At 44.6% G+C, this 13,790-nt stretch overlaps 1 protein-coding gene across 1 annotated transcript in view; it reads right to left on the bottom strand.

Moving 5' to 3' along the window:
• The window catches only part of CELSR3 (cadherin EGF LAG seven-pass G-type receptor 3), a 790,626-nt gene that overhangs the window by 184,571 nt on the left and 592,265 nt on the right, over positions 1 to 13,790 (bottom strand). Inside the window, exon 17 of the mRNA XM_085624365.1 lies at positions 12,119 to 12,213. Coding sequence (XP_085480491.1) covers positions 12,119 to 12,213 — 95 coding nt within the window. The remainder of the gene's footprint in view (positions 1 to 12,118; positions 12,214 to 13,790) is intronic.

The raw sequence follows: 13,790 nt of genomic DNA, 5'->3' as shown, positions 1-13,790 counted from the left end.
AAGGTCTGTAAAAAATGGGCGCAGCAATTCTGTAGGAACATTTAGGCAACCTTTAGATTTGCCCATGGATTAGGTCAAAAACCCATTATGAAGCAGTTTAATTTATTTAAAAGCAAATGTATTTCAGCTGGGTTATATGGAGTAGGACTGTGGGGAATATAAATGTGGGAATTCTTCAAAATTTGAGGATTTGATCGTTTATACTGTGGATTAAGTCCTGGGGAAATCCGGCGGCAACGTTGGGTAGAACCTGCATCCCTGAGTGTCTATCCTTGGATGTGGTGTGCCGCATATCATGGCTCTCATACCTCAAGAAAACCTTTGAGTCAAGGCCTGAAACATTTGTTTGATCACCCTCAAGCTATCACTTTCAGATGTATAGAAGAAGGTAAGCAATGTACCTCATTTGTTGCGGGGAGTCGAGATTGAGGAGGGTTCCGGCCATGGCATCAGAGGGAAGATATTCTACGGTCTCAACTACAAGGAACCTAGAAGCATATTTATCCTGGATTTTAAACCCCACTTATCGCTGTTATCTTATTTCTTTTAGATGAAGTATGATACATGTTATGGTTGCCTTACCCACGCAATGTGTTTGGGCGCAGGATTTACCCCCATGTCGATGTAATAACATGACTTGTCACTTTATAATGTTCTGCCCATTATATGCAGAGCCCAGACTCTCCCTCCTAGTGCTTGTCTCGCGCAGCTCCAAAATGAGACAGCACCAGGAAGGTCTGGTGTTCGCACGGAGCCTGTGCACAATAGAGAATCCTTAGACGGTTTTACATGTTATTAGAAGGGCTCTTGTAGTCAGAAAAATGTGCGAGAAGCTCTCTGTTTGATTGCACTTCCAATACTGTTATTATGCTGTGTTATCTTTTTATGAATTGCGGTCTCGCGACAATACTGTGATGTTTTTATATTTTGTTGTGTCTTATATGGTTTATGCCGAATAAAGAAAGTATGATTGATAACACAGCTCCACAGCCGCACTGATCACAGCTCCACAGGGACACTCATGGAACTAGACAAATACACAGTATGATAACACAGCTCCACAGGCGCACTGCTCACAGCCCCACAAGGACACTCATGGAACAGGAAAGCTAAACACCTGTGTGGTATCACACCGCAATAGGTACACTCATGAAACAGAGCAGCTCACCATCAGTCTGACATATGCTATCACAGCTCCACAGGGACACTCATGAATTGAACAGGAATGCTAAACCCCTGTGTGGTTTCATAGCTTCAGAGGAACTCTCATGAAACAAGACGGATGCACAGTACGACAGCAAGGCTCCACAGGTGCACTGATCACAGCTCCACAGGGACACTCATGGAACAGGAAAGCTAAACACCATTCTTACATAAGACATCACAGCTCCTCAGAGACTCCTGGAAGATGGCAGCTATACACCAACATGGTTTCAGAGTTCCATATTCACACTCATGGAACACGGCAGGTATGTACTAGTATGATATCACAGCTCCACAGAGGCATGAATGGACAAGGCAACTATACAGCAGTAGGACATCACAGCTCCTCAGAGGCACTCATTCGTCAAGGAGCTATAGACCTTTATGACATCGCAGCTCCTTAGACACCCTCATACATCAGAGAGCTATAGACCTCTATGATATCACAGCTTCTCAGACACCCTCATATATCAGGAAGTTATAGATCTCCATGACATCACAGCTCCTCAGAGACCCTCAGACATCAGAGAGCTATAGACCTCTATGACATCACAGCTCCTCAGAGACACTCGGAGATCAGAGAGCTATAGACCTCTATGACATCACAACTCCTCAGAGACACTCGTACATCAGGGAGCTATAACCTCTATGACATCACTGTTTCCCAGAGGCACTTGTACATCAGAGAGCTATAGACCTGTATGACATCACAGCTCCCCAGAAGCACTCATACATAAGAGAGCTATAGACCTGTATGACATCACTTCACCTCTGAAGCACTCATACATCAGAGAGCTATAGACCTGTATGACATCACAGCTCCCCAGAAGCACTCATACATAAGAGAGCTATAGACCTGTATGACATCACTTCACCTCAGAAGCACTCATACATAAGAGAGCTATAGACCTGTATGACATCACTTCACCTCAGAAGCACTCATACATAAGAGAGCTATAGACCTGTGTGACATCACTTCACCTCAGAAGCACTCATACCTAAGAGAGCTATAGACCTGTGTGACATTATGGCTCCACAGGAAAAGGAAGAAAGACAAGGACACTGTCTGCACCTAAGTCCCTTCTTTTCGACCTAGGTCCCTACTTTTCGACAACTAGCGTTGGTAAGTACTGAAGAGCAGTGTCCAGGGCACACACATATGTTTTGTAATACTGAAATTGACTTTTGCCAAAATTCCTTCTAGTGATTGTTATTGCAAAAAACGCGACCCTCACCCCCACAGTGCCTTGTTTTCACATTTCTCACATTATCTGAAACATTCAACTTAACTGGAAAACACATTTTTTTAGTATTCGTTTTCATAAGCCCAAAAAACACCCCAATAACAATTTAAATACAGGAAGGCAGCAGCTGTGTTGCCACAGACCTGTAGGCAAAGCAGCATCAAATGACATTGCTTTCTGTCTGTATGTTTGTCTGCATACTGGCCCTGCCACTAAATGTTGATGTCACCACCGTTGTAGCTCAAGGGCCTGCTTTCTTTTTTAGGAATGTGTAATTCTTTAGATTAACTGTTCTTGCTATAAAATGAATGAGAGACAGAGGTGGATGGTAGTGAGCCAAGAAATGTATGGCATCCATTAAGCATTTTGTATAGTCTGCGTCTGAATCACAAAGCTTTTTCAATAAATATTTGCACTTACTCTGTCTTAGACACGAGCTCCATCTGAATATACTGGTCTTATTTGCGACACATTTTCTGTGAGTGCTTTCCAGAAGTATGACATGCTTACTCACAGAACCCATGAGCAAGCCTCTCTCAAGTTGTGCCTAAGCCTGGAGTAAGACACACCGGCCCATAGAATATGCTTTGCGACTCAGGCCTGGGTATTGAGACTCTGGCTCAGACTGTTCTCTTCGCTCTGGTGTGCTACTCTGCTGGGTCCACTGCTCACTATGCCCTAAAAATGGAAGCTTGGCCCTTTCTGCACTGAGCCCTTAACTGGCAAGCACCTTCTATAAAATAAATGGATTCAGCTAGATGCACAATCCAGACAGGAGACTCAACCAGGGCATGCCAAATAAAGTCACAATAGCCACCTTCTGTCCATTTCACTGCTGAGACACACATGCATACTTATAGTCACAGGCATGTGCATCCGCATATAGACATAGATGTAGGCACACAGGTGCATATGCACATAGAGAAATACAAAGTGAAACTACACGAAAAATGTTCCTCCTGAACCTGCAACTGGAGGATGCAAACTTTGTGCCAGTAAAAGCAAAAGGGTTTGTCTCGGCCAGGTCAGAAACTTCTCCTCAATCGGAAGCCAGGATATGGAAGGAGGCAGAGCCTCCTTCTCTGTTCCAGCATTTGACTGGGCATAAAGGTATATGGTTGATGAGGCCCTAAGCTCCATTGGCTGCCATGCTCCACTGCACAATTGTTAGACCTGACAGCGTTGTGGTGGTCTTCCCCCAACTTTTATCCCTCCTTCTCAACTTTTATGACCTCGTTTTTGCTGGTATTAGGACTCTGCACACTTTACCACTGCTAACCAGTGCTTCACAATTCAAAGCGGTACAAAAGGCAGTACTGAGTATACGTACTGAACCCCAGACACCACCACTAGAGTACTCTTTTGGACCTGTGGATACTCTGCCAGGAAGAAGTACTGATGTGTTGATGAAGGACTGCCACTCTGATGAACTTCACTATGCTCTACTCCTGCTTTGCTGTGCTGAACTGCTGCCCTTACCTGGGTGAGAAGGACTGGACCTGCATCACTTCACCTCACAGCACAGAGTGACTCCAAGGGCTAATTGGCGGCCTCCTGAAGCCTGAGGGACTTAACCGGCTTCCAACCCCTGCACCTGGACTCTGCCATTGGTGAGTCTACCCTGGCAAGTGGGTCCATCCCAGTCCTGGACCAAGGTTCTTTCCAGTGGAACCAACTAATTTTCTCTGCTAAGCAGTGCATCCCCGAGCAGAACCAACACATCGCCACTGTTGCGTGGAAGGGACCCATCGCAAAAGACTTGCATCACCCCCAACTCCTGCATCTTGGGACTAACGCATCACCTACGCACCTGCCGCTGTTCAACGCCTTTTCAACTCTTGCTCCTCAAATCCCTCATCAACGGCAGCCTTGATGACTACGATGAAACTCCGCATCTCAGCTTCAGCCCTCATTGGAATAAGCACATAGCCTTTGCTGCGTCTCTTATCCTTGACACTGGACTTCATATTGCAAGCCCCTCAGGATCCTTGACGTCGATGCAACAGGACCTCGCACTGCAGCCTCACCACATCTTGGAACTGACGCATTGCCTCTGCTGAGTGACGCAACTTTGACGCAAATCCACGCAATGCTCCTCAAGCAGGATTTAAGGTACTCTGTTCAGCGGGCCTAACTGGGTATCAGTAGCCGGCCCGCGGTCCATCGCAGCCATGCCATTGTCCCAGTCAAGTGCGACCAGATAACTCCGATTGCGCTTTTTGCTTTATGGTGCCGCTTTTCCTTAATAAACTTAAAAAATCATTATCTCCGGTTCTACTAATTAGATTTTTGTTGTTTTGGTCTTGTTTTATTTATTAAAGATCTATTTTTCTAACTTGGTGTGGGATCTTTCTGTGTGGTGTTTTCAATGTTTTACTGGTTGACATGTTTCACAAATACTTTACCCACTGCCTGTAAGTTAAGTTGGACTGCTCAGTGCCAAGCTACCAGAGGGTAAGCACAACGTTAATTTAAGGTTTGCCTGCTTTTTACCCTGACTAGGATTTTGGTTGCTGCTTGATCAGGACGCACCCTCAGTCAACCAGGGGTTCAATTTCTAACAATGATGCTAATGCATCATGTTAGCTATACACTGTGCCTGTGTGAGGCTGGGCTGGAGCGGCATCACCCTCACATATGTGCAATAAAATACACTGCTGGCATGAGGTTCCACTTTTACATGCAAATATTTGTTTTCATGTAAAAGCTCTAGCATCATGTTGAGCATAAGCAGCTATCTGGAGAGGAAGGAACATCTATTGATGGCCCAGCGCCTTGGTAACCCACAGCCAGTCACCACCGAATGGTGCCATGATAAAAGGGCAACACGTGTAACAAATTCTGGCAATAAATATTTTGAGTGGCAACATAATACCACTTCCCATCATAGAGCAGCAGTATTATTAAATACTCCTGGTATGAAAAATGTCTTCATACTCAGAGAACTGATGCCAGGTGTGCTAAAAAAACACAAATACCACTAAATAGTTGTCTATAAATATCCCAGTTTCACAGGTAATAAAATGCATTTCGGCAACGAGATACAAGACATCTAACAATAAAGGGAAGAGAATGGTAGCGGAGTGCTGACTCGGGTAACCATCCGTTGCTTCAGATTCAGTGGAGCGTCTTCAAGGTCCTGGCATGGTTTATGAAGTAACACTCCAATATGGACTCCCCGCTAAAAGAAAGCCCGGTAAGCTTTCATATACTAATGAAATGATGTATGCTTCAGGATGCATGTAAGCATGGTGATATCACCACAAATAGACACATAATGGTGCTCACTCCCCCAGTAAAAGCATGAAGATATGGTGGTGGAGTGCTAACTTGTTTGGTGTGGAGCCAGGAGACTCGAGTTATAATACAAACTCCCCCTTGAGCATTTCATGGGATCCCGGACAAATTACCTTATCTCCATGTTCCTCGGTTGCCTTATTTGCTACAATGGGCGAGCCTAGAGCAAAGGTAAGCTGAGTTGTAAGAACCAGATTAAAACAAAACATAATGGAAAGGATCCAAACGGCTTTGTATTTTTTACCTACACTATCCTGTGATTGCATTGTATTGCAATTTCATTAAAGTAGTACTTCCTAACCCTGATGAAGCACCTACGAACACTGGCAGATGGGTAACATGCTGCACCATTGGTGAGTGCTTGCTTGGAAGAGTTTTGAAATTGAAGAGTGGAAAATGTGGGGAGCATTTTTGTTGGGCAAGATTGGCCAGAGTAGTGCTCTCATCCTGACTTGGGGCACAGAATCTAAGAGGGTCGTGGACAGAAGAAGAGTTAGGCACATTCGAGTCATGAGAAACGTGTAGCGGTCACTGCGATTGATTAGTTGGGCTAGTTTCAGATAAGTTCAGATATCGCTGCATGTGTGGACTTTCCTACCGTCCTAGACATATAGAGTACAGTGGTTACACAGATCCCATTCGAAAACCAGTTATGTATACAAAGCAGAAAACTACTGTAAATGATATGATACATAGAAAACATTACACAGGTTCCAGGTTTAAGAAGTGCTTTATCAGCAGCATAATCTACATTACTCTGTAGATATCACACAACAACAAGTGTTCATATCTGTGAAGTGCCCTGTGTGCAAGAAACCACAACCAATCATCAGTGAAACAAAGTGGTGCTTTGGTAAACAAACAACTGCACAATTGCTACTCCATTACAACAGGCCCATAGTCGACTGTATATGTGCCACTTACATGATGGCACAGTACACATTGTTGTTGTGTGATTTCTATAGAGTAATGTGGTTTATGCTGCTAAGTAACCACTTCTTATACCTGGCACCTATGTATTGTTTTTCATGTATCACATCGTTTACAGTAATTTTATTTCTTTACATAACTGGTTTTCGAACGCGATCTGTATGAACCACTGTTCTCTATACAATAAATATGCAGGCTCACATGGACATTTGGGTGGCTCTTGTTTCTCAAGATTAACCATCCTAGACAGGCAAAGATTAGGATTCTTGCTTCGCTGGAGCTGCGCTGGAGCAATACACAGTAAAGCACTGAATTACAAGCAGCCGTGTGCTGTTTGGAGCCCTCCAAGGAGTGAGTGGACAGCCCCAGGCATTCACTGAGTAGAGGCAGCCATGGTAAATGTTCACTCAGCCCACTCAGAAGTGAAAGAGGAGCAGCTCATAGGTCTGCACTGCTTACAGGATGCCATAACCTGATGTCCATATGGACTACCCATGAGCGATATGTGAGCAACCCCAAGCATGCACAGGTCCAGGCAGCCATGGTGAATGATCCAAAGAGTCCAACCAGGAGTGACTAACAGACACGCACAGGAGAAGAGGAGACATGGTAGATGCTCTTGAAGGACTACCCAGGGCAAACACACAGCCATGATTTGGTTACAGGCAGCTAAGCCAGGTCCACTAAATAAAGCTAGCCAACCTGCAAGGAAAGGCGACACACAGATGTGACAGTAACACTTCAGGAGGTTATGGCCTAATGCCCAGCTCCTTCACGTCACAATCAGCGCTTTATCATCCGCAATTACCAATACCAGGCAATTTTACTGCTTGTTAGCTAGGGGAAGTATTTCATCATAGTCCACCCATGAGCAACAGAGCAGCAGCCCACAAGACTGCACTGGTTACAGGAAGTGAGAGGAAATGCTCTATACAGCTCACATAGGAGCAGCGGAGGAGCAGGCCACAGGCATGCACTAGTGACAGGCGTGCATGGTAGGTGCTATATGGTGCCAGCCCTCTAGAGGCCACCCAGGAGGTACACAACACAAAACGACATGTTTGTGTTCTTCTTTTATTGTGCGCATCTGAGCTATGTTTCAAAATACAACTCCTGGAGCTGAGCGCCAAGGTTATTCTGGGTTCAAACTATTGTGCTTCTGGAAGCACCCCTTTCTAACAAAAGGCAGGACTAAAGAACAGTACTATACATTATTTACTATGAGTAACGCCTCATCTGGAGGTAAGAGTGAAATTCAGGACGTTAACACAGGTAAAATGAAAATAATTTTCATTTTTAAAGTGCTTTTGAGCCCTCAAATGTATCTTGGCGCTGGCTCCCCTAAGAAACAAGCATTTGCAATGCAATAGGTCTCGCATTTGCGAGAGTTTGAGTTATTGCCATTGTAGATGACAATGCCTTTTATGTATGTTTTAAAAATGAAAACAAAAATAAAAGGCATTGTCATTTAAAATGTCAATAGCTCAAACCTGTGTAAATGCGAGATCTATTGCACTGCAAATGCTTTTATATAGATGTTCTGTGCACTTCCTCATATTGGGACTTTCAGCTGTATGCTAAGAAGTGTAGAACTACAAAACCCTCATACATATAATCTGATTTCATTACATAACCTAATTTTGTTTATGATATTTGCCTTTCCCACGAGTGAAGATGTTAAATGCACTGAATTCGTATGTTACATTTATATGTGCACGTTAGTGTATGAAATATTTTGTGAACATTGTTTTCGTCCTTTTCCCATCAGATAACCCCCTTCTTTGTATTATTTATTTTGATTTATATTTGGTCAATAGATAAGATAACAGAATCTTGAATATTTCCCTACAATTGAAGCAATAGGTGTCGACTTGTTGGCAAAAGCACCTGGATATCTGTTGTAGAAGTTTATGTTGCAAAAACCTTAAAATGCCTCATTTAGTCAGTTCAATTCCATACAGCACACTGACATTTACATTTTGAGGCTTTCCTTTTTCAGTTATAATGTTCAACAGAAGTTACACTCAGAAAAACAGCTGGCTTCAGAGACGTCAAGGTTACAACCATATGACATAATATGTGTGCTACTAATAAAACACGTATCTTTCACAGAAAAAAAATCAAAGTTCCAAAGAAGGTAAAATTATGATGGGAAAGCAATAAAAGGGGAGTTCTGTTTTACGTCGCTGACTCACTACCGAGTCATCCTCGTTAACGAATTGAAACCCCAGGTGCACACTCACATAACATACGTAATGAATATTAAACAAAGCTATTTTACATTTACATGAGTTATTTCGATTGCGTAACATACAGGACAGTCCCTAACAGCAATGGCCACAGCACCGAAAAAACAGAACAGGAAAAAAGACGTCCTAGGCACGGTAAAACGGTTACCGTGCTACTTCTTTCTGTGTTGGATGAAGGAGTTGTCAGCAAGGAAAACAAGATAATGAACAGGTACTAAGGTAACGTGCAGGTCTGAAATGGCTAGTGAACAAAAGCGTATGTCATTCTAGGGAAGGTGGTGGAGTCATTTGTAGATCAGTAGAGTATGTTGTATACTATCTATTGCAACGTGGGAAAAATACAACAAATATCTCAAATGTATACCTTTTACATTAAAAAAGCACCTATTTCGACGCCTCGCTGGGGGTAGTGGGCGCTATATAAATGCAACTACAATACAATAATTATTCATTATTTTCATGTCTGTTGCGGACATACATTTCAAGTATGTAACGGTAAGCTATCTGTGCGCGCGATGACGGACAGCAACATTGCAGCTTGTAATGGTACAAATAAACTAGCAGTAAACGCAGCCTAAATATGGACAGTGAAAACCATTGTAGCTACCTATAGGAAAAGCGTCAGTGGCCCTTGGGCTTGACACCCGCTTCGGTCCTTGAAGGTTTCGGGGAGAGGATGTGGTCCGTCGGCTGCGCTGCCACCTCTGGTGCAGTAAACCAGGGTTTGAGCCTCAAGGTCGCGTCCACATCCTGTGATTCGGGGCAAATCATTTCATCTCCCCGTGCCTGAATGTGTAATGTAAATACGGTGCTATGTAAAGTGCTCCAATACCTTTGGGTCGAGTTCGCGCTATAGAAATATGCCCCCCCAAAAAAAAGGTTACTTACTAATTACTCATTGAAACGCCTGGTTGAGAGACGCGGTATACTACCTTATTCCTGCAGCGACCGGTAGATGGCGATGAAAGGCCGCGCGGCGTCTTCTTATCAGTGCGCGAGCCTGTTCTTACGGCAGAGCGCTCAGCCACCCACCTGTGTGCGCTCGGAACCTGGCAGGAATCCTGGGAGAGATCTTGTGCAAGTCGCTGTGGCCCCGCCCCCTTGTGTATCTCGCAGGCCCGGCTCCGGCCTGGTGTCAGAGGGCCTGCGGTACTGAGCCGCTGCTGCCGGGTGGGGGGCGGGGAGTCCGGGGGTCGGAGCCACGCCATGGAGGTCCGTATGGCCGAGCTCATCTGCTCGGGCCTGGAGATCAGCGCCGCTCTGAAGCCCAGAGGTGAGGCGGCGAGGAATGGGGGTGGGGGGCAGAAGCTGCGCTCTTGCCTGAGTTCCGTCCGCGGGAGGCCTGGTTTGTGGGGGCAGGTATCCAGACGTTCTTCTGTTAAAGAGGAAGCGGGAATCACGGGACTGTGGAGGGGACCATATGGGTTAATGGCAATCGAAAGTGAAACTTCATGCTGGCTTGTGAGGGAAGGGGGACAGGCGATGTGCACGCCGCGTGGCTGTAAGCGCGTACACCAACTCAAATCCGCCAAAAGCCTGCGCGTGCACATCTCCTGTCCCACTTCCGAGGCAAGTCAGCAACAATAGATCTCGCTGGCGACAGCAGCGCTTCGCGCTGCGTTCGCCAGGCGAGACCTAAAAAGAACCTGATCATGGGAATACTGGCAACAGACCACTAACCAGGAAGAACCAAGTCTTCAGTGCATTCCTGAATAGCATCAGGCCCTGAGATGTTCTTAGTGAGGGCGGCAAACTGCTTCACGGCTGTGCAGCTCTGACTGAAAAGGTCCGTCCCCAGTCCTAACTTTATGGAACTTTGGAACACAAAGAAGATTGGCCTTGGAAGAGCGCAGAGCTGTTGACGGATAATAGTGTTTGAATTGCTGTGCAAAAACGGGAGCCCATCTTGTGAACTACCCTGAAAGTAATGCATGGAGACTTGAAGGTGATCCTCTCTGTTACAGGGAGACGGGGAAGCTCTGCCAGGGGCCGTGACGAGGATGAAGATCTGGGCAGGTTAAAGGTTTGAATACACAGAGGATGCTTAAGTAAGTAAGCTGGAGAGCCCAATAGTAGGGCATTGCAGTAATCCAGTCTGCTCAGAACGGTGCTTTGAACCGACAGCGTCCTTGCTGGCATGGGAAGGTAAGGCAGTATTTCCCGAGCATGTGCAAGTGGGCAAAGCAGGTGGAAGAGGTCTTATTAACATGTGCAGTAAGGGAAAGGACATTATCTAGCTGAACTCCTATGTTACGTAGATATGTAGACAATGCCGGCAGCACGCTGTGCAACAGGGGCCAAACATTAGATGGTAAAGTTGGTTTCCCTGTGGCACAACAGAGGAACTCACTTTTATCTCCAATAAACGTTAGCAAGTTATTATTCAACCAAGCTGAGATGTCCCTCAAGCAATTGTGAAAAGGTCCACCATATCAATCTGGGAGTAGTCTAAAGATATGGTCAACTGAGTATCATCTGCATAGTGGATAAAACTGATGCCATGAGATCTAATAAGAGTGGCAAGTGGGCATAAATGAACATTGAACAGGGTTGGACACCCTGGAGCACCTCTTGTTCATCTGGCTTAACGGAAGAGCAAAAAGGGTGCATGTGCATGGCTTGTGATCGGTCCTCTGGATAGGACGGAATCCAGGCAAGAGCTCTGCCACTCACTCTGATGAAAAATATTTGGGACTCTTAGAAATTCTGAGCAGCTCTTAGAATCACTAATGCTCTTAGAACACTGCAATGTAAACATGTCTGAACCAAACCTAAATATGTATGGTTTGTCCAGCGGCGTCAGGGATTTTCCGCAATCTATCTGTTTTGGTTAATAACATCTGGAGGAAATCCTCACGCTTTAAAAGCCTAAATAGAGCAATCAACATGCAGTTAACCAGTTTGGTTTCACACATCATTAAGAGCTGCTTCGATCTCTATGAGTAGAATCATTTTCTTTTGTTGAAATTGTAAATGTATGCATGAGGCGAGAGATTACAACAAAAAGGGCTCCCCCTCACCTTGTGATATATTATGTCTCAAGGGGGAAGTCCTGATTGCTACTTGAGATCCAAAACTGGACGGAAACTTTGTTTCAGCCTGGTTAGCACTTGCACTATGACATGTGTCACGATAATAGGTACAAGCCACTTGCAGAGAAAGGCAATCCATGTAGAGATCATTAGAAAAACTTACCTGTGCTAAGAGCTCCATGAAGTGGGGGGATGTGCAGTTGAACAGGTCAGGTTCGCACCAGCCCTTGTCTACGTCACAGTGCCGGATCGCGGAGCCTGTAAGATTAATTCAAATAATTCAGATTTTAAACTGCGTGTACAATTTTTAAACAGCCTTCTTGCTGCAGCTCGCACTGTGTAGACCAAATTAAATTCCCTGCTGCCCTTTGTGCCACTTCTCATTCACGTGCATGCCATCAATGTGAGCAGCTCCACAGGCATCGGTCTCATTTACAGACCTTAATGTTCATGGGTGTGATATCTGATGCCGTAAGCATCCCCAGAATCCTTAAGTATGAGTACATTTTATTAGCGCTCAAACCTATATCAATCCAACTTCTACAACAGAAGAGGAGGGAATTGAAAGTCATATTTTGTCCATAAGTAAGCTTTGGCCAAATGTATTAGATTTGATAATGAGCAGAATTCATCTGGTAGGAAGTTTCAGATTTTAGGGATAACTGTTGAAAAACAACTACTTCCAAGTGAATTGATTTTAAGGTTTAATGGGGGCTGAGCAGGCCGGAGTCAGTTGAGAATCAATGAGAATTGAAACATATCTAATGAACAATTTAAAAATTGGCAGATCACAGCACCCCCAGTGGCCCACCAACTCTGGGGTTCAGTACCAAAGCTGGAGCCTTCTCTCTCAAAGCGGCTCGCGCCTTCATAGCTGGAGTAGCTTCAGGGAAACAAAAGGGGCAGCAGTTCATGCCGTGCCAGCTGTAAGTGCTTTTGTGTATGTCAAAGAGAGAAGCCCAAAGAAGGTGAAAAACAATATCCTTTACATGCTGGAATGTCATTGGACGAATAGCCTTAACTATGTCCAACGCCATGACAACCAGAGTTGTTTTTCCCCAATGCCAGAGTAGACAAGAGCACCACAATCAGGAAAACTAGTTCCATCGAATGTTGAAAGAGCCACAGAATCGAGAGGAGGGCAGACAGAACATCAGACAATTTTTGGCAAATGTGTTTCTACCCTCCTCTAAGATTTGGCATAATTAAATGAATTGTTTGCCGAATGCAAAATAACTTGGTTCAAACCGACTGCCCTAAACAAAGTTCTGACTGTCTGCTTAGCTTGTTCATAGTTGGAGTGATATGTGCGAGTCTAACGATAAATTACTACTCGCTCGAATGACACCTCGCTCGCATCCAGTGGTTAGGGGGTCATGACAAGGATGTCCTAGCTAACATGATATAGTTTATACTTTCAAGACCATTTCAGCTCAAACAACAATACAGATTGGAATTTATTAGATGTCACGTGATCATGGCTCATACTGACTTGTTGTTTATAGTGAGTGATGATAAAGTGCACTTCCGCTGTCTACGAAAGATAGAAGAGCTGCGACCAGGGAATCACCTACAGCAAGGATGGATAGAGTTCTGGAATTTTGGGGGCTACAATTGTTGGAGTTTAATCTTAAGAATCTAGACCAGGTGTGTGTGACATAGGTCCAGGGGCAGTATACATTTCACGGATTCCACCTATGATGAATGTACATGCAACATACTTATTAAGGGTGCATTTGCAATATCATCAATTAGCCTGAACATCTGTCATGGGCCTGGCCATCCAGAACCATTGGACATCCTTGACTTTCGAAGTACTGCAATGACCTAATCTT

This window comes from Triturus cristatus, chromosome 9 (assembly GCF_964204655.1).
Source record: "Triturus cristatus chromosome 9, aTriCri1.1, whole genome shotgun sequence".
NCBI lineage: Eukaryota > Metazoa > Chordata > Amphibia > Caudata > Salamandridae > Triturus > Triturus cristatus.
Note: the sequence above shows the minus strand (reverse complement) of the source record. Positions and strands in the feature narration are given on the sequence as shown.